The following is a 15,056-nucleotide window of genomic DNA, read 5'->3' on the forward strand; positions in this document are numbered from 1 at the left end:
TTACATTATCTGCCAGAAAGAAGAAACTGTGGCCTTAGATAATATCAAAGAATCGAGTTAGACGCTTCTGTTTTGCTGGGCTGTCCCTAAATTGTTTTTTTAGACTTGGGGAGAAATACCATTGAAAGGGGAAGATTGATCTTAATTTAAAGGAATAGACCCCCAGACTAAAGCCCAAGTTATGGTTTTGATCATTGTAGAGGTAGCAGTTCTTTTATTTTATGATCGTAAATCAAATTTATAAACCTGGTCCCAACTGTTTTATGGCCGCAAGATACTATTGAAAAAAGAATAGTTTGCTGTAGTAGAAAAAAACACAAGATTCATCTTGTCCTTTTAGTGATGGGTCACTGGTGTCATCTTTGTCCATGAAACCTGGCCTGTTTTTGTTGCTGAGAGTTGTACATTAAAGAATTGCCATTTATGCTGGAAGTGCCATGTTGGAATATATGTGACAAAATTTTAGTTACTTATTATACTTTACTAGAGGCCCAATGCATGAAGATTCATGCAAGAATAGGTCTGCCTTCGCTCCGGCCAGAGCTGCCTTCCGCCTCTCGCCTTGTCACGTCAGTTTGCATATTCTCTTCTTATTGGCTGTGGGTGCTGCCAGCTTTGTTGCGGAGTTACGGTCAATTTGCATATCCTGTCTTTATTAGATAGGATATTTTACTTAGATAAGTTCAGCTAATGAAAGTATATTTGTGCTTTGATTGTAACATTTCATAATGATGTTTGTTTTTATAGGTGTGTTTGAACTTAGGAGTCATGTTCATCAAATATTTGTCATATTCATACATGAAAGTCAGATTTATTGGCAGAGATATTGACAGTAACACAATAGTTTGACATTTTTTAAAATATTAGCCAATATCTAGCAATATCTGGTGAAATCCCCTTAGTTGACAGACTTGTGATAAATAAGTTTTATCTTCAGTATAGAGCCACACTGTTCAATACTGTGGGTAATTGCCAGATGTCACTTTTTAAATTCAAATTTAAGTTAATCAAAATAAATAAAGTTACAAGTTTAGTTCCTCAATTGGTCTGGCTACATTTCATGTGCTCTATAGCTGCATGTTGCTTGTAGCTGCAATATTGGACAATACAGGACATTTTCATACTTGCACAAAATCCTAGTGGCCACTGTACAGAGGCTTATAAGACTGCTTGCCACTCCCCATCTATCTGAATTTTTATCTCACCATGATATCATCTGCAGATTAATTCTTTAGAGATATTTATAACTTAAATGGCAAGGCAGAAAATTGTGGTGTTAATTCATTGCTTTCTTCTGGTTCATACTATATTTTATGTAATATATACACTGAGTGGCCAGGTTATTATGATCTCTGAACGCATAATAAGTTGGCCACTCAGCATATATATATATATTAGAGGTCCGGTGCATGAATTCATGCATGGATGGGGTCCAGCCAGCCTGACCAGGGGGAGGGGACATGGGCGGTTGGCCGGTCTGCCTGCTGGTCGAACTGGTCGAGCGGACAATTTGCATATTAGCCTTTTATTATATAGGATATACACTGAGTGGCCAGATTATTATGCATTCAGAGATCATAATAATCTGGCCACTCAGTATATTTGTATAGTGACTTATACTATATCTTTGTTTAATGGCATTTTCTTTCTCTGTCCCTCAAAAAATTCACAAAAAGGCTTAATATTTTCTTGTATCTAGTAGGTAGAAATCAAAGTGAAAAGCTTATATCGACTCTCAATTTAAGGAATATTTTTGAATTTTAGTTACTTATATCACATTGAGTGATATTAGGCTGCTTCAAAAATGTAGTTAAAAAACAGTTAAAATCACAGCCACATGTCTAGTGTCCTATGATTGATATTTCATATCACTGATTTTTTTTATTCCCTTTCCCTCATTTTGGACTTCTCTGATGAAGGTAATAAAAATAAAGCCTGATAAACCAATCTCTTTTTATTCAGCATGGGCGATTGTGCAGTGGAGACCACATTCTAAAGATCGGTGACACAGATCTGGCAGGGATGAGCAGTGAGCAAGTAGCACAAGTCCTCAGGCAGTGCGGAAACAGAGTTAAACTGATGATTGCAAGAGGTGCCCTAGAAGAACCGGCAGCACCCACCTCTCTGGGCATCACTGTGTCCTCATCCCCATCCTCTACACCAGAGATGCGGGTAAGTAGGTGAAAGTTAAAGGGGTAGGTCATAGACAATAGCACCTAAATGATAGGATGTTTGTTTTGAAACCAGATTTATTAATCCTATATAATAAAAGAGTAATATGCAAATAAACCATCACTCCACCACGCCCACAAGCCACGCCCACAAGCCAATCAGGAGCAAATATGCAAATAAACCCAACCAAGATGGCTACGGCCACAGAGAGCAGGAGGGAGGCTTGGGTTTCCCCAGCAATGGAGGAAGCCAAGCTTTCTGCCTGCCCTTGCTGGCCTAGGCCTCCACTCAAGGCTACAGTGCCCCCTATCCTATGAGGATCGGGCCTAAAAGGGCAGTCGGACATCCCTCGAGGGGTCCCAGATTGGAGAGGGTGCAGGCTGGGCTGAGGGACACCCCCTCCCCCTTGCATGAATTTCGTGCACCAGGCCTCTAGTGTTTACATATTAGTGATAGATGTATAACCGATTGACACAGACACTAGTGTGGTGAAGGCTTTAGGGTGGGGCGGCAGGTGTGGGCTAAAAGGGGTCAGTGGGGAGACAGAGGGGACATTTTTAATACTTTGAACAATAAAGATACTTTTTAAAAAATATATATTTAATTGATATTTTACAGAGAGGACAGGAGAGGGATAGAGAGCTAGAAACATCGATGAGAGAGAAACATCGATCAGCTGCCTCCTGCACTCCTCCCACTGGGGATGTGCCCACAACCAAGGTACATGCCCTTGACCGGAATTGAACCCGGGACCCCTCAGTCCGCAGGCCGACACTCTATCCACTGAGCCAAACCAGTTTTGGCTACATTTTTTAAAATGAAACAAAATTCAAATATAGAGATGTTTTGCACGATATGTTATTAATTAGGAATAATGTGTAAAGATGAAAAATAGATTGCTTAAAAATTCTAGATGGCTATTTTGCATTTTTCTCTAAGCAGTACATTTATGAGGATAATGTTCTGTAGTACAGAAAAGTTTTAAGGAATTATTTGCTACTAATACCTAAAATGTTGGATACTTTCTCTTACATTGAAGGCCCTCAGTAAGGTGTGGTAAATAAAGCTTACTAAAACCTTTTAATATTGTTTTATGGTATATCATACAACTGTTATCAGATTTATGAGAAGTCATTATCTTTCACCCAGTTATTATAAATTTTTAAACCAAAGTTATGTTTTTGAGATTGTAACAAGAGCTTTACCCATATGCATAGCCTCCCATCTATGTTTGTAATGATATAACAAGAGCTAGAAAATTTCAGAATTATTCAGATGTGGTGGTTATCACAAATATTTCAGATCACAATATGACTGTAGTGCATAAAAAATCAACAAAACCATTTTATCTAGAAATCATATATTTAAGGAAAGAATTACACTCAATTTTTAGATTAGCTTTATAGCAAATGTAAGTTCTACATTTTTCTCCAATAGTTCTAAAAACATCTGATGTTTTTCTATTGAAGTTTTTTTCTAATCAGTTGCTTTGAATTCTTTTTTTAGTATCCTAACCTCCTCCACAAACTCTTTTAAACTTTATTAGAACACTTGAAATTTCCATGATTCTCTTGTTTTCAGGATTGAGTTTGGTTGCTATTTTTTGCAGAAAGAAAGAAAGCTTGTTTATGAAAGTATTTAAGTGGCATTCTTTTGTGGTAAACAAAAACATTTTATTCAGCATATATAAATGAATGCAATACCGAGACCCACTTGATGTAATTGAAAGCTTAGAAAAATATCTATTCTGTGCATATCATCATTTCTGAAGCTTGTGCCCCTTTTAAAACCATTCGATAGTCAAATTGCCACCCTCTAAAATAGCACTCGCATAAGCCTTATTAAAAATAGAAAACACATTTGTTTCCATTGAAGCAGATTTCATCCTGTCATTTTCTTGTAATTATCTAAACTTTAAACTTTTTGCTAAGTTTGCACAGATAATTATGTGCAGTGAGAAAAACTAAATGAAACTTTACAATAAAATTATATCTCATTTAGGTGAATTATCAGTGAGATACAATCAGAGTTTACTTAAAAAAAAAAATCAGAAAACATTACCAGCTAGCCCCAACCAGCATGTCTATTCAAACTCATAGCCTGAATTCTGTCTTGTTCTTAGGGTTATCTGTAAAATGCTGACACCCCTTTAGTATATAATGCCAATAGCTTAACGAGAACTTACTGCACTAATCCACTAATACTTAATTCAGGGACTCTTGCCCTTTAGGCCCATATAGAATTAATAGCAATGCTGCTTGTTAGAGAAACTTGCTTTCAGCTATCATTGCAGAAAGTAAAGAAGTCATAGCAGAAAGGCATACTTTCCTTACAAATAGCTTTTACCATTAAAGTATGAATTTACAAAACAAATAGAGAGACCATTTTAAATGGCTCATGGGTGCATTTCACTGATTTAAAAAAAAAAAAATAATAATCAGTCCTAGCCGGTTTAGCTCAGTGGATAAAGTGTTGGCCTGTGGACTGAAGGGTCCTGGGTTCCATTCTGGTTAAGGGCACATGCCTGGGTTGCAGGCTCCATCTCCAGTAGGGGGCGTGCAGGAGGCAGCCAATCAATGATTCACTCTCATCATTGATGTTTCTATCTCTCTCTCTCCCTCTCCCTTCCTCTCTGAAATCAATAAAGAAATATATGTTAAAAAAATAATCAGTCTATTAAGAATATTTCTGAAGGATAGATGAAGTCATACTTAGAATCAACTATTACCTTGAGATAGTGACAGTAGCAAAGTGTCCTGAGAGAACACAGTGCCCCCTGCATTCTCCTGGGGCTTTACATTCTGCAGAGCATTTAAGAGCCGGGGTTCTGCAACCAGCCTGTCTGCATTTGAATTCTGCCTCTGCTAGGATGCTTCCTGTTTGTCCTTGGAAAGGTTTATGTTCCTCCGTTTCCCCAGAGAAAAGTTGACAGTAATTGTGCCCACCTCAGTAAATGTTAGCTGCACTTGTTATCCTTATTCCTGATAGACATTTGAAAATTAGAAAAATTCAGTAGCAAAGCCAGATTTGAACTTGATCTGAATTCAAAATGTGAGTTCTTTCAACCTCCTAAATCCTTAACAAATGCAGATGAGCATCTTGGAGAATAGAATTTGATAATAAGAAACTATTTGATTTCTGAAGTTTTGTATACACAAACAGTATTGTATTTCTGTGATAGGGGGTGTGTTTCCTGCTGACATTCCCTTGTAGCACAAAGGAATGATGCTCAGTACACGTTAACAAGACTGAAGTAGTAATCTCACAGTGGCCCTCCAGCAGAGTTCTCTGACACCTAATTACACCTTATTCCAAAATAAAGATGTGGCTTTTTGAGTTATCTAGTTTGTTTACCTGTTTATTTTTCTGTGTATTTACTTACCTATTTTATTTTAGGTTGATGCTTCCACTCAGAAAAGTGAAGACAGTGAGACATTTGATGTAGAACTCACTAAAAATGTCCAAGGATTAGGAATTACCATTGCTGGTTACATTGGAGATAAAAAACTAGGTAGTTTTAAACATTGATATATTTTTTTAACTTGACAGTTGCCTCTAATGTAATTATCTTATGAGTTATTGAATCATATTTGTATATTTTTTATATTATTAGATAAACAGATTGAAAACATTTCTAGGAACAACTTAATGTATGTGAATGTATGTGATTGTGATTTTGTATTTATGAGACAAAACCATTGTCTCATCCTCTGGCCTGTTTCTACTACTGGTTTTGTTTGCGTGGATTGCTGATTTATATTTCCTCAAAATTAGGACTTTATATTTGGATATTAGAGGATGGATATTATTTATTTGAGTGATTTTCATAAGTAGTAAAAAAAAACTATTTTCAATCTTAGAACCTTCAGGAATCTTTGTAAAGAGTATTACAAAGAGCAGTGCTGTGGAACATGATGGCAGAATCCAAATTGGAGACCAAATTATAGCAGTAAGTAGCACATTTAATTTTGCTGTTAATTGTCATCGTTGAGAAGTGCATTCTCTTTCTTTACTCAGTTTTGAGAACTACATTTAGCTTGATAGTAATTTAAGCTTGCTTTGTTAATTTGACTCTCATTACATTGACCAGTATTTTTTTTTTTTTTTTTTTGGAATTAAGAGCATTCAATAGAAGCTTTACCGATTTCACTTCTAAAGGTGGGACTTCATTTGTGAATAATTTGTGATATATCTGATTTCTGATTGTAACATGAATGTAATAGCTATACATTAGTTACATTCATGTCATAGTTAGACTTTAGTTGCAGACACCAAGGTAAAGACCAGTTGTCATAACCTCTGTTTTGCTTGAATCTGAATTTGGGATGTGTGCATTTTCTTCCTTAGGTTAGCAGAATGACACTGTTATTGTTGACTCCATCACCAAGGCTACTTTTAGCTCTAAGACTATACAAGAATAAAGAAAAGATGCAGCCTCTCTAATCAACCCATCATTCTTATTGTGGTAACATCACTAGGCTTTGAGCACATGGCTATTCAAGGCAGTGTACAAAAGAATCTAACTTCCAGTTCAGTGTTCACTGGAAATAGGACTACCTAATTCCTCCTTAGAACACAAACCCAAAAGACCCTACAAAAGGGGCTTCCTGGTTAAAAACTTCAAGAAAAACTGCAGGTGATGTATTCTCTTAGGGATTCAAAATGCACATGGAAAAATCAAAGACTGAGAAGTTCTACAATAGAGAAACTTGTTTAACTCTTTTACATCAGTGTTTCCTAAACTTCTGTAATAATGGGTTCTTTCTATCTTCAAACACATGTTAATATCCTTTGGAAGACATTTTGAGGAATGCCAGTTTAGTTTAATACTAGAGGCCAAGTGCATGGATTTGTGCACATTGAAAGGAAATTAATTAGAGGATGGCCAGTGGGGCGGGACTGGGCAAGACGGCCTGGACACGCCCTGGAGCCAACCTCCTGCAGTCCCTTCCCGGCTGGCCGCAACTGGGGTGGCACCGGGGCTCGAAGGGTGTCTGCGGAGTGAGCGAGGTCCTTCCGGCAGGTGGGGTCCCTCAGCCTGGCCTGCGGGGATCAGGCCAAACCTGGCAGTCTGACATCCCCCGGGGGGTCCCAGAGTGTGAGAGGGCACTCTCTAAAGATGCTGTTGCTGGGCAGCTCCTGAGTTGAGCTTCTGCCCCCTGGTGGTCAGTGCGTGTCAGACCTACCGGCAGTCACTTGGCCTTATATATATACAGACATAGACTAGAGGCCTGGTGCACAAAATTCGTGCACTTGGGGGGTGTCCCTCAGCCCGGCCTGCACCCTCTTGCAGTCTGGGACCCCTCGCTCCTTTCTGCCCTCCTGCTCGCTGCTTCTTTCCGCTCTGCTCGAATGCTCCTTAGTGCTGCTGCGGAGGTGGGAGAGGCTCCTGCCACTGCCACTGTGCTCGCCAGCCATGAGCCCAGCTTCTGGCTGAGCAGTGCTCCCCTTGTGGGAATGCACTGACCACCAGGGGACAGCTCCTGCGTTGAGCAGCTACCCCCTGATGGTCAGTGCGCATCATCATGACCGGTCGTTCTGCTGGTTCTGCCATAATGGTCGCTTAGGCTTTTATTATATACAGTAGATGTGTTTGTTTAAGCTTAATTAAGTTTCTGTGGTTTCCTTGGGATTATAAGAAAGTAGAATGTTAAAATAGAATAGTTCTTGGTCATAGCAGTATTATTCACAGTAGCTAAGATAAGGAAGTGACATTGGTGTCCATCGATAGGTGAATGGGTAAACAAAATGTGATGTATATACAATGGAAAATTAATGATACAAAGAAGGAAATTCTGCCACATCCTACAACATGGATGAACCTTGAGGACATTATGCTAAGTAAAATAAGCCAGTCACAAAAGGACAAGTACTATTTGATTCCACTTACAAGAAGTGCCTAGAGTAGTCAAAGTCATAGAAGCAGAAGGTACAATGGTTGTTTTGAGGGGGTGGGTGGAGGGGGAAATGGGGAGCTGCTGTTTAATGGGTACAGAGTTTCACCTTGCCGGATGAAAACATCTGGAGATCTATTGTATGACAGTGTGAATATACTTAACACTCCTGAACTGTATGTATAGTTAGAAAGGGTTAAGATGGTAAGTTTTATGTTAGGTGTTTTTCCTACCATAATTAACAGGAAAGGTAGAAGTGTCCTTTATCTCTGACATTTGCTCCTGTATTCAACTCCCTGAGTTCTGGGGCTTAGTTCTGTACAGCTCCCAACTGCACCTGTTCACCTCTTAATCGACTATAAAGATCACATTGTGCTTGCCCCTGAACTGGCTGGTTCCTGTAAGGAGCCTTCCCACTGTATCTCCATTTTAACGTACAATGAAAATTAACTACTTTAAGTTTTTTTATTTGGAGTAAAGGAAAGGAGAGTGAATAGATACAGACTCTAAATACATATTTGATACTGAATTAAAAATTGAAAACACAGCTACGTATTTTTTCCCTAAGCTGTATAATTTAACTCATTAGAAAGCTTTTTAAAATTCTCTTGAGATATAATTCACATGACATCCAATTTACCCATTTAAAGTGTATAATTCAGTAGGTTTTGGGTACTCACAATTGTGTATCAATTATCACAATCAATTTTAGTATATTTTCATTATCCTAAACAGAACCCCCATATACATTAGCAGTTACTCCCTAATTTCCCCATCATCTCAACGCTAGACAACTGCTGATCTAATTTCTGTGTAGATTTTCCTGTTCTGGACATTTCATGTGAATGGAATCATACAGTAAGTGGTCATTTGTGATTGGCTTCTTTTGCTTAGCATAATGTTTTCAAGGTTCATGCGAGTTACAGCATATAAAGAAATTCGTCATTTCTGAATGATAATCCACTGTATGGGTATACCACATTTTATTTATTCATTCATCAATTGATGAGCATATAGGTTGCTTCATCTTTTGGGGAGATAATGCCTCTATGAACCTACATGTATAAGTTTTGTGTAGATGTAAGTTTTCATTTCTTGGGTATATACTTAGTGGAATTGCTGAATCATATGATACTTTAAGTTTTAGTAAGCTTCTTTCACCTACAAAATTGCAATAAGGAAACATCTCTTATATAGTTTTTAGGAAAACCATATGAGTCATTTATTTTGAATACCTAGTGTAATACTTTGCACCTAAGTGCAATTTGATAAATTAAGCAGATATTTATTAAGGGCCTGAAATGAGGCTCTTACACATTTGAAAGAGTCTCGTGGTAGCTTCCCTCCTCCTTGTCATTCTTTTCATTTTTATATAAGTGGAACCTTAAATATAATTTTGCTTAGGCAAGGTCAGTGATAAAGGAAATTGTTGACCCAAAAGTGGAAGCAGCCTTCTTGTGAAATTTTTTTCTTATTTTTAACTTTTAGCAACATTTTTAGAAGCACCTTAAATGCTTAGGGAGCATCATGAAATGCTTTGATTATGCCTTAAATTAGTGCAAAATATCACCATCTTGTGGACTTTTGAGATACTGGTAGTCAAGTTCTTCACACCAGTTGTGTTTTCACAACTGCATTTGTTTTCCTCAATCTCTGTTTTGGTAACAGCTATTTTGAGCTATACATTATTTTCATTTTATAATTGTTGGGTGGTGAGAAGATTAAGAAATTATTTCTTACTATTTTGAGGAATTATTATTTTATAACATTAAATTTTTTTTGTAGGATTCCTGATTCACAGATTGTGCTCTGTGGACCCCTAGGGTTTAACTATAGACCTTACAGGGCAAAAGAATAGAATAAATGAACATAGTTTCCCCACTTTATTAATCAGTATGTAAGAATTATATGATAAAAGGACTCTATTTTTAAACTTGGGCAAACTTGTCATTAAATAAAAATACATACACTCATCCTTTTTAGATTGATATACAGAGAACTGGGCCAAAAGCAGTATGAGGTTATGATTAATTAAAATATTATTAAACAAGCATGTGAATATGGAAAGATGTCAGATGTTGCCTATGATGTTCTGTGACTTTTTATACATACTAGAGGCCCGTTGCACGAAGAGATTCGTGCCATAGGCCTTCCTTCTCTTGGCTTCCAGCACTGGTTTTCCTCCGGCACCCGGGACCCAGGCCTTCACTCCAGCTGGAGTTTGCCTTCTTCGTCTTCGATGCAGCCTCTGGCCGGAGTCTGTCATCTTCGTCTTCGCTGCAGACTCCAGAGTCTGCAGTCTTGTCTTCGCTGCAGCACTCTGCTCCTGTAGATCCCTTCGCCCCCGCCCTCCCTCTCATAGCAGGCATTCTGCCCCGCCTGGCCACCCCGCACCTGGAGCAGCTAGGCGGCCGCCATCTTTGGCCTTCTACTTTGCATACTCTGATTGACTGTGGGCGTAGCGGAGGTACAGTCAATTTACATGTTTGTCTATTGTTAGGTAAGATAGGTATAGGCTGTGTTGGAGGACGGCTTGGCCAGCTAATTGAGTGTGCTAAGAAGCTGGGATTTTTGAATTGTTCCAGCTAGTTTTTCTCCCTATAACTGTTCCTGTTAATTGATACATCTGTAGTATGCACTGTGAGAATGTTAGATCTCTTCTTGAGATAGCACAAAGGCAGTTTTCTGACACTGCAGTCTTGTCTGTGGCACCATTGGATGTGAAGCCACGGCTTAACTCTTCTATAATGAGGGACCAGAGCTGGTCTGGGGCCTGGTTTAGGCTTTGGTGACCTTGTCTCATAGGTATGATGGGTCTAATTATATGGAACAGAAACTGCTCCCATGAAAGCTTGGGATTTTCATGTTTATTAATCACTTCTTCACTCTGCTACTAATGATATCAGCTGATGAGTATCTTCCCGGTCCAAAGTGCCATGCACTGTAATTTTGGGAAGTACCATTATTCCAATATTACAGATGGAGATACTGAGTAATTTGAACTGAAGTCTGGAATTAAAAGTCCATGATTATTCCATTATAGCAATTTCTTTGGTGCTACTACCATCTCTGACATTTGTTTTCTTGGGAGATCCTCGTATAGATATTTGACTTAACTTTACATAGCAAATGGTGGATTTTTCATCTAACTTACTCTTCCTTTTAGCCCCTTGTTTCTCAGCAGTTTACTCCATAGATTCTTTCTTTTGGGTACCATCGTTCCTGAGGGTTACTGGGTGCTCTTGATGGGTTTCAACATGGCCTGAGCCTGGCTTTCCATGGCAGTGGCATTCCTCTAGTCTCCTTTCCAACAAAGTCAGGTTGTTGAGCAGTTCCCAACATAACAGCAATTTTCTCTTGCTTCACAGTCAAAGTCTTTTTCTTATTCTTATACACTAGAGGCCCGGTGCATGAAATTCGTGCACGGAGGGGGGATTCCCTCAACTCAGTCTGCACCCTCTCCAATTGGGGACCCCTTGCAGGATGTCCGACTGCCATTTTAGGCCTGATCCCAAGGATCGGGCCTAAACTGGCAGTCAGACATCCCTCTCACAATCTGGGACCACTGGCTCCTAACTGCTCACCTGCCTACCTGCCTGCCTGATTGCCCCTAACTGCTTCTGCCTGCCAGCCTGATCACCCCTAACTGCCGTCTTCTGCAGGCCTGATGTCGCCCCCAACTGCCCTCCTCTGCTGGCCAATTTGGTTCTGATTGGTCAGTTCCTATGCCAGCGTCAAAAGCTTCACCTCCTAGGCAGCCATTGGCTCCCCAAAGCACCCAGATTTGGTTCTCATTGTTTGGTTCCTATGCCAGTCAGGGTCAAAAGCTCTGCCTCCTAGACAGCCATTGGCTCCCCACAGCACCCAGATTTGGTTCTCATTGGTCGGTTTCAATGCCAGTCATTTTCAAAAGCTCCACCTCCTAGGCTCCCCACAGTACCCAGAGTTGGTTCTCATTGGTTGGTTCCTATGCCAGTCAGCGTCAGAAGCTCCGCCTCCTAGGCAGCCATTGGTTCCCCACAGCACCCACCTTTGGTTCTGATTGGCCAGTTCCTATGCCAGTAAGCATCAAAAGCTCCACCTCCTAGGCAGCCATTGGCTCCCCACAGCACCCACCTTTGGTTCTCATTGGTCAGTTCCTATGCTAGTCAGCATCAGAAGCTCTGCCTCCTAGGCAGCCATTGGTTCCCCACAGCACACCTTTGGTTCTGATTGGCTGGTTCCTATGCCAGTCAGCATCTCCAGGCCTATATCTGGGCCTGATCAAAGAGGCGGGGCTTAACAGCAGCCCCTGGAGGCCGGGAGAGAAAGAAAAGACTGGCTGCTGGCGAAGGTCAGAAAGAAAGAGGGAGAGAAAGAGAGAGGTAAGTACACTGATCAACAGCTTCCACTGAGGCTGCAGATCAGACCCTGACTCACTTTCTGGGTCTCAGCCACCTGGGCAGTCAGTGTTGGGTTGCCAGACTGCAGCTGGGCAACCCAGCACTGACTTCTGGATGGTCTGCGTTTGGTCGCAGGCTCAGCCCCTTCCCAAGCCCCAGGCTTTAGGCTCGGCCCATTCCTAAGCCCCAGGCTTTAGGCTTGGGAAGTGCCCCGCCCCTCCGATCACAGGCTCGGCCCCTCCAATGGCCGGCTGAGAGTGACCTGTGTGCCGAGGAGGTTCCCGGGACCCAGGTATGTATGCAAATTAACCGGCATCTTTGTTGGGTTAATTTGCATACTCACTCTGATTGGCTGTGGGCATAGCAGAGGTACAGTCAATTTACATGTTTCTCTATTATTAGGTAAGATAGTTCCCTGCATCCTTCCCTCCTTGAGGTGACACAGCTCTTCTCACTTGAGGTCAAGGAAGAACCATCTAAGTGCGTGTGGTAAGGACTCAGCAATCTTCTCTCTTTAAAACAAAAACAGGCCTCTTAAATTTCCCCTTACAACCCAGCTCTTTCATGTCCTAAATGTACACAATGTTTAATTCTTAACCACTTAATTTAAATATCTTCTTGGTGGCCCTTCTCACTACTTAGTTTAGCACAGGATATGGATAAGAGTAGCATCTCAACCATAATTTCATTTTCACATACATTACACTGAGTATAAAGTTCGCAATTCATCATTTCTTCACCATAAATTCTCTGGATAGCCTGCTTACTCTGGCTCCTAGATGCTGGTGGATTCTTTTTTCTTTTAATCTTTGAGATCCAAAAATTATACCAGGATATGTACAGATGTTAGGTGTTTTCATTTTTCATTTTGTTTTCTGGTATTTCATGTACCTCTTTGATTTGTAGACTCAGGTAAATTTCCCTACCTCCTAATCTGATTTTTCTCCTCACTTATTCTCTTCTTGTGAATTCTTTTCATAATTATGTTGATTTACTAGGATTAGCCTATATTATTAGTCTTATTCCTCTGATGATTGTTATCTATTTAATCTTTTCCTCTGAAATATGGGAAAATGGTATGTTCCTGTCTTCCATTTCCTGTCAATTCTATTGACTGCCATCACTATAAGAGTTATGTTTTTCATTTTAGGTAGATATTTTTTTGTAACTATAATCCCTATGTCCATAAAAACAAGGAAATATGAATCTCTTTGAAGGGAAGTTTCAGGAAATATATTTTTTTCTTTTTCGCTGCAATAATGATTTCATTGGAAGGCGCTTGCACTGATGCTTCAGTGCACACACCCTCTTTTGGACTGGGCCATCTAGTTCCACATTTTGTGACCTTTAGTCATTGTCAGTAAGAAATATGCTTGTATAAATGGGATCTGAGATGGGTCCTGGTGAAGACTGTGTAGGTTTTATCCAGATGGCTAGGGCATTGGCAAATCAAGAAGGAAGGGGAAAGTTCAGATTTACCGTTTCACTTAAGATTAATAAAATAGAGAGAAAGCCAGTGTTAGAGCATCACGATGGGGCCTTTGCCCTATGTCCTGGGCAGTTGTCTTCTGTGTTTGTTGTGTGGCCAGGAGGTGGTTGGAATTGTGTATATATGCACATTGTGTATGATGTGATTTTATAACATATATGTAATTCTGTGCTGCTGCATGCTCCTAGCTTGTTGTGGCCTCCTGCATTTAATGTATATTTTGGAATTACTGGTTAGGGTCTTTTTATTAAAAAAAAAACCTTTATTATTTAAAGTATAACAGTTGCCCTCTCCCCCTACACCCGCAGTGCTCCCCTCCACCCCACTCCTGCTCCCTCCCCAGGCCTTCACTGCACTATTGTCTGTGTCCATGGGTTATGCCTATATGCATGCAAGTTCTTATTCCCTCACATAGGGAGATTCAGCTGGCCTGCCTTCAGTTTGGTTATGTCCAGATCATTCCGAGTAGAAGTTTCTTCTCCAACTTTCTGGTTTGGGACTTTTTGTTCTCCTATGACTTCCAATTTTGTGGGAGTGTTTTCTGTTATTACATATATATATAATGTATTACACATTATATGTTACATATTACATATTACATGCTACATATTGCATATTATATATTAAATATATAATATATATCCTATATAATAAAGAGGGAATATGCAAATTGACCATCACTCTGTCACAAAGATGGCGGTGCCCAGAGTGGAGGCAGGGGTTTCCGTAACACAAGATGGCTGCATCCACAGCGAAGGCCAGGTTCCCATAATGAGCCTTAAGGAGCAATCAGCAGGGACCTGAGGCTGGTCCCCCCCGTAGGGCTTGACGGGGGACCTCAGGCCTTGCCCCCTGCCCCGATGCCAGGCTGGGGAACCTCAGGCTGCACCTCCCACCCAGCGGGGCTTGACGGGGGACCTGAGGCCATGCCCCTCACCCCAGCACCAGGCCAGGGGACCTGAGGCCGTGCCCCTGCCCAGTGGGGCTTGATGGGGGACCTTAAGGTGTGCCCCCCACCCCGGTGCTGGGCCAGGCAACCTCAGGCTGCTCCTCCTGCCCCGGGGTGGGGGACCTCAGGCCACGGCCCCCGCCTGGCGGGGCTTGATGGGGGACCTTAGG

General features: G+C 40.6%; 1 protein-coding gene across 12 annotated transcripts in view; it reads left to right on the plus strand.

Annotated features, from left to right (window-relative positions):
• Window positions 1-15,056, plus strand: part of MPDZ (multiple PDZ domain crumbs cell polarity complex component) — a 203,992-nt gene that overhangs the window by 84,784 nt on the left and 104,152 nt on the right. For all 12 annotated transcript variants that reach the window (XM_080671321.1, XM_080671316.1, XM_080671323.1 and 9 more), the window contains 3 exons: window positions 1,963-2,172; window positions 5,569-5,683; window positions 6,033-6,121. In XM_080671321.1, coding sequence (XP_080527447.1) covers window positions 1,963-2,172; window positions 5,569-5,683; window positions 6,033-6,121 — 414 coding nt within the window. The remainder of the gene's footprint in view (window positions 1-1,962; window positions 2,173-5,568; window positions 5,684-6,032; window positions 6,122-15,056) is intronic.

This window comes from Plecotus auritus, assembly GCF_963455305.1.
Source record: "Plecotus auritus genome assembly, chromosome: 5".
NCBI classification, from domain to species: Eukaryota; Metazoa; Chordata; class Mammalia; order Chiroptera; family Vespertilionidae; genus Plecotus; species Plecotus auritus.